At 39.3% G+C, this 6,717-nt stretch overlaps 1 protein-coding gene across 1 annotated transcript in view; it reads left to right on the forward strand.

Moving 5' to 3' along the window:
• pde5ab (phosphodiesterase 5A, cGMP-specific, b) overlaps nucleotides 1-6,717 on the forward strand; it is a 35,706-nt gene that overhangs the window by 24,789 nt on the left and 4,200 nt on the right. Inside the window, exons 12-16 of the mRNA XM_062566361.1 lie at nucleotides 318-377; nucleotides 1,095-1,241; nucleotides 2,825-2,950; nucleotides 3,480-3,574; nucleotides 4,247-4,334. Coding sequence (XP_062422345.1) covers nucleotides 318-377; nucleotides 1,095-1,241; nucleotides 2,825-2,950; nucleotides 3,480-3,574; nucleotides 4,247-4,334 — 516 coding nt within the window. The remainder of the gene's footprint in view (nucleotides 1-317; nucleotides 378-1,094; nucleotides 1,242-2,824; nucleotides 2,951-3,479; nucleotides 3,575-4,246; nucleotides 4,335-6,717) is intronic.

A 6,717-nucleotide genomic window follows, 5' to 3' on the forward strand; every position in this document is an offset into this window, starting at 1 on the left:
AAAACGGAGAGTTCTGTGATTGTTACAATTATCTTGCATGTTTATTTTACATCCAAATATCATACAGCGGCAAAAAACCAAAATAACAAACCGCATTGCTCACCACAAAGGCACACACGCACACTGGCACAGTCGAAAACTGTTTTCTTCCCAAATTAGCAACACCTGTGTCTGGAATTCCTGCAGGTTAAATGGCCTACCTGTGCTGATCCGAGGTCGGCTGAGCCACAAAGCACATACAGCCCCCTAGTGGCACGGAGCAAAATTAAATGAAATAATACCAAATTAATATTTTTTCATGTGCATGTTTTTTTCAGGTGTTATCGTATCACGCCTCCGCCGCGGAGGAAGAATCGCAGGAACTCCAGGTAACAGTGGTAAATTAAAATTTATTATTTTAACCATACACACTCACATGCCCACATGAACATTGATTCCCACTCTATTGTTAGTGAATATCTAAAACAATATTTCTTTCTGTAAATGCATGGTAATTGATCAGAACAGGTGCTGCACTATGAGGGTGAATGGAAATCAGTAATTAAAAATGGAAATCAGTCATAGTCAGTCAAGAAGCAATAATTGGAGGTAACACGCTCTTTTGAACCTATTGTATGATTGGTCCTCTGACTTTGTACACAAATTACACAAGATGTGAATTATTTTATACCTGCAGCAGAGCTCTTTCATGATTATTCTTTATTATATCACCTGTTATCATATAAGTGGTTTTCTGACAGCACATCAAGGCAACATTACAAATAAGAACCATCTTTCGCACCAGTTACGTTCTCAAAACCTGCTGTTGTTTTCTCCTCTCCGTGTGGAGAAGTGTCTGAACTAACAGCATAACCTGATTAAGTGGCCTCCCTCGGGGGCCAGAGACAGGATGTGTCACTTGGTATCTAGGACACAGGCTGGATTTTAAGGATACGTTCCACCCAAGAGAACGCTACATACAGTACATGTTGAGCAGTTACTACAACTACAGCAACAAACTAAATAATGAATATAATACACATTTGTATTCATGCCTGTATATCATTAAATCATTGAGCCTCCCTGAATGTGTTTGTGTGTGTGTCTATTTGAAGGTGTCCACAGTGCCATCAGCCCAGTCGTTGCGTCTTATGGACTTCAGCTTCAGTGACTTTGACTTGTCAGACATCGAAACCACGCAGGCTACTATTCGTATGTTTGTCGACCTCAACCTGGTCCAAAACTTCCAGATGAAATATACGGTAAGAAGTTTCAGTTTAATTGTTATTTTGGTTGCCACAAGATAAATCCTATCCAAGATAAATCTCGTTGATGCCTTGTTCACATAATAATTCTCTAGTACCATTCAGTATCAATGAACAATGTAAAATATGTTAAATCTATTTCAATTCCTACAACAAATACAATTAGTAGTCAAATTGCGAGTTGTCCTCATAGCCCTAACTATAAGCGATTTCAAAGCGGAAAGTCCTTTATCCTTTATCTTAAATGAGGTGACTGTGTCTGCCCCCCCCCCCCGGACTGAAAGGGCGATGGTGGCGCACGGAGTAGAGCAGTATGCTGGGGGCCGCAAGGCTGGTGGTACGAAACCCGGCTGCTCCATGTGCCATGTCGAAGTGTCCCTGAGCAAGACACCTAACCCCTAATTGCTCCCCAGGCAAAAAAAGTAATGCATGGGTTATAATGCAATGTAAGTCGCTTTGGATAAAAGTGTCAGCTAAATAACATGTAAGGTAATGTTAATGTGGAAGCTGGTTCCACAAAAGAGGGGCTTGATAACTGAAGGCTCATTTATGAGGTGCAGCTATCTTGTAGGGCAATATGGTATGATAAGCTCCTCCTGGTACGATAGCAAGTGCTTTGTAAGTGAGGAGAAGTACCTTAAATTCCATTCTTGATTAAACATGGAGCCAGTGCAGAGAAGCTAATAAAAGAGTAATGTGATCCCTTTTCTTAGTTAATACACATGCTGCAGCATTCTGAATCAACTGGAGAGACTGAAGAGATTTATAATAGAAGCCTAATAATAAAGAATTGCAGTAATATAGTCCAGAAGTAACACATTCCACAACTCATTTTTCTGCATCATTTTGAGTCCGGAAGTTTCTGATTTTCAATTTCTTACGTAGATGAAAAAAGACAGTCTTTGAAGTCTGCTTTATCTGAAAGTTAAATGACACATTCTGGTCAAAGAGAACTCAAAGATTCTCTAGATACAGAAAACCAGAGCAATTCCATCCAGAGAAACTATATCACCAGACAGCTGACTTCGAAGGCACTCTGGGCCTATCAAGATAACCTCTGTTTGACGTTGCTCTCCCTTCTAACTCTTCAGTGTCCACTCTAACAGGCCCCATTCACACTAATGTAAATCTCAGAAATAGTCTTACGTCACATGTACATCAGTGATATTGAAGAAAGTTATAGATAAATATCATCGATGGATAGAATCGATATAAAAAAATAGTTTAGGCTTTTGTTGACATGTTGACAGTTTAGGATGGCTGTAGCTGAAAGTTTGAGGAAGAAGAAGTCTTAAAAGTTGAATAACTCCATTGGGAAAACAGTGTTATAAAAGTTAAATATTAAATATTTAGTATAGTTAAATATTTGAAATATCTGAAATTATGAAGGAGTTGAACAGTGGCGTGGAAGAACTTGAAAAAAGATTTGAAGAACAATACTTTCAATGTTGAATTAGCATTCCAACAATTATCTGCGTCTCTCGTGAGAGCCAAAAACCCTCATGGTGCTTACACAGCCAATCCTGATAAAATTGCTTATTTGTTCAAATATAACTTTCTGCTCTTTCCCACCTCTATAGAGTTTGTGCCAGTGGGTTCTGAGTGTGAAGAAGAACTACAGAAAGAATGTGGCGTATCACAACTGGAGACACGCCTTTAACACTGCCCAGAGCATGTTCACCCTCCTTAAATCGGGACACCTACAGGTCAGAACCGCCCATCACTGCTTAGGATGAGCTAATTTGTCATATGGTGCGAAATTTGGAATAGCATGAATGGATAGCTTGCTGCTGAAAATAATTGAATTTGCAATCTTGTTCAACAATATAACCCCGATGATGAACAAGGTAATAATTTACCCTGAATTTGTGTGATTTCTAGCTGGGTTAAATTAAAAGCCATATATAATGGTTGATCCAAATCTAAATCATCTCCTTGAACACAAAGAATGGGATAAAATGGAGAACCTTGAATACTAGCGGTTTCAAAAACACAGAAATATGCAAAAAACAATAATTTCTGCATATATTGGAAACCATCAATATGTTGGGAAGCTGTTATGTCATAGGCACAAACGGATGTGCTGTTCACTGTAGGTTTTGTGTTCAGACGCACACCGCCAACAGCACAAGTGTACACAACTTTTTTTTTGGTTTAATTAGTCCAAAAATTGTCATTTGGCATTATGTTATGTAGCTTGTGTGCGACTCATTCGACTCATCCATCTCCTGACAGAATAACCTCAGCGATCTGGAGGTCTTGGCTCTGATGATTGCAACTCTCAGCCACGATCTGGACCACCGAGGAGTCAACAACTCCTACATACAGAGGTACACTAGGAGAGTATCAGTCTGTACCACTGTGGGTGTAAGGGGCTCCGGAAGAAGGCAGCAGAGAATATATTTTATTAAACTGTTGCAAGTTATGCTCATGCTTCACGTTTGTGTGGCGTCCCGCTCGCTCGTTCCGCCCTCGCTCGCCGCCTCACTGGGTCATATATGGGGACACAAATAGTAATTATTTCCCCCAGCTGAGGTTCATTGCCTCCACCCGGCCCCGTTCCCAAGGCTCCCCCTCTCTTCCCCCCTGCAGCCGATCCGAAACCACGCCCGCCACCACACAGTCATTTACAGCGAGTGAAATATGTATTGAACACGTCCCATTTTTCCCAGTAAATATATTTCTAGTCCTACCAACTATTCAGGAGGCGTCTTGAAGCTGTCAGCTGAATAGTTCAATACTTTTTCCTTGTGTCATTTCACATTATTACACAAAACTTTATTTCTGAACTTCTTTGTTTTGGTTTCTTTGAATGTATTACTTGGCTTGTTACCAACATCTGGTGAAAATGTCATGTCAATAAGCTCCTTTGGAAATATATTTACTGAGAAAAATGGTGACGTGTTCAATACTTATTTCACCCGCTGTATATATGAATGTATGTACATGTGTGGAAGCACAGTGCATCCACACTGTGTTCTTCTTCTTGTGTGTGTGTCCAGGAGCGACCACCCACTGGCCCAGCTCTACTGCCACTCCACCATGGAGCATCACCACTTCGACCAGTGCCTCATGATCCTCAACAGCTCAGTAGGTGCATTCACTCGTATACAAAGGAATCCTGCCAGTAACCTACTTACCAACTACCAAAATAGATTAAAAATAACTAGTCCAACATGGTTTCATACTTTGTCTAACAAGTAATAGATTTCATCAGGTGATGGAGACAGATCTGTATTTGTTTTGTTCTCAGCTTCCGACAAGTGATAGCAGTCCAGAGAGTCATTAAGGAGCCATGTCACTAATATAGTTTGCCCACCAGAGATCTCTGACAGTTATTCCTTCACTGAAGAAGGACTCAAAAGAAAGTAGCTAAGTCTGCTCAAAAGTACTGAATGACATTACGGACTACTTTGCATATATGTGACAAATATCCTAGCTAAACCTAATGAACTCCTAGTTTTATCATTAGCAATTATTATATTTCAATGCTCCGTCATCAGATCAATTTGCATTCTAACCTACCTCTAGCTTCTAATCTGTTGAAAGTTGAAGGATCTTTTATCAACATTGGGATATCTACCAGGTGACTCTATAATACATTGGTTTTTAACGTACTCATTAAGGTAACTTATTAGTGCAGAGGTATTAAATTAACATTCAAGAATCAACATTGGATTTACATTCAGTAACTGTAATGTCCTCACATCAAAGGTCCAAACCTCATAATGTAATTCTGCATGGCATTGGTTATCCCTATACAGTATCTAGTGAATTATGAGACTTGATTCATAGTTTGATTATTAGTCCCTTTTTTAGAGTGGTGCCCCCTTATTTATTTATTTTGTGAATTATCTTAATGCTTATTAATAATTCTATTGATGTCAATGATTTATTTTCACACTCGCCATTAACTAAATATATTGCTGTGCCCAACAAATGTATTACGTAATTTAATGTGTATCCTCATTTAAGCCCTTAAAGTGTTGGCCTGGTCTGAATAATTGACAGTAGTTAGCAAAGAGGTAATACAAATAACTTGACAGATTAGCCACTTAGCTCAACATTGAGCTATTATGGAATGGCTACGTAACAGAATTAACACTGACAGTAAACACGCAAAACACACTTAGCTTTAACAGTGTGAGCAGTTGAGGTAACAGGACTTGCATCGTCAATGACTCAATCTAATTACTGTCTGTATTACTGCATTATTCGCGCTACCGGAAGTGGAAACATGCGCTATCAAATTAAAATTTCAAAATAGAAGCGTCAACATTCTCTCGTGAAGAATTCACAACATTTACATTACATGTCATTTAGTTGACGCTTTTATCCAAAGCGACTTAAAATAAGTTGCATTTGATGAGGATACTGTTACGTTTCCTTCTTTTAAGGGGGAAACAATAATGTAAGGCAGTTAAAGAAGGTAGATTTATTTACAATACCTAAATCAAAAGGAACATAACAGAGGTAGGTTTGAAAAAGGTGGGGGGGGAGAGTGAACTGTGGGGGTTGTGCCAAACAAAATAAGCAAAGTACAATAAAATCAGGCCTAGCTCAACACTGTGTGGAAAGAAAAATGAAAACAAAAGGCCTGACTCTCTTCTACAAAAGTGTCCAAATGTAATAGAAATACATTAGTGGCAACAACCCTAGTGAAGTTTCTGTGTGTATGCGTGTACGGGGTACCCCAGCCTTACCTCAGTACCACTTCCCCCACCACAAACCTCAATGGACAAAAGTCAGCCCCCGAGAGAGCACAAAGAAAGAGGCCTTATAATTGTCCTCCATATCTGATTGGCTGAAATGGCCGGAGTGTGAGCCAATACACCGGGTGCTCTGGAGGCATGGCCAGCCAATACTCTATGAAGGTAGATTTTTGTCTTTATTATGCAAACCAATAAACATGTTTCGAGAGCAAATTTCTTGCATTGCAAGCAAAAATGAAGTTTGTAAGTAAAAATATATAAACTGAGAAAGAATTATTTGTTAGTTTTGCTTATGAAACTATTGTTTTTGCTCTCAAAACAAAAACTTTTGGTCTCGAAAAAAACTCTTTGGTCTAGGGAGCCTAACAACAATGGTATACAGTGTCATATGTATGTTATCACTGATGTTTTTGCTTATAAAAATGTAAATCAGACTTAAAGTCCAATCAATTCAACCTGATTCAATCTACGCTGATGGCGTAGGGAAACAATAGTGTCCTATTGTGTTTTCACAGGCTTAATGTTGTTGCTGGCATTCTGCAGGATCTCAGATTTGTATTGACTTATTCCTTTTCTGCTCATTGTCCAGCGGCTCTCTGAAGGCCCAATAAAATAAAGTGAATTACATCATGCTCTGGTCTTTATGGCCTCGAAACAACCTCTAAGTACACTCTCAACTCCACAGCACCACTAACCCTCTGCCGCTGGACTCATTGAGGCCTATCCATACAGATGCAAGCAAACAGTTCACACTCTACAAA

The sequence above is a fragment of the Pungitius pungitius genome, chromosome 1 (assembly GCF_949316345.1).
Source record: "Pungitius pungitius chromosome 1, fPunPun2.1, whole genome shotgun sequence".
Taxonomy (NCBI): domain Eukaryota; kingdom Metazoa; phylum Chordata; class Actinopteri; order Perciformes; family Gasterosteidae; genus Pungitius; species Pungitius pungitius.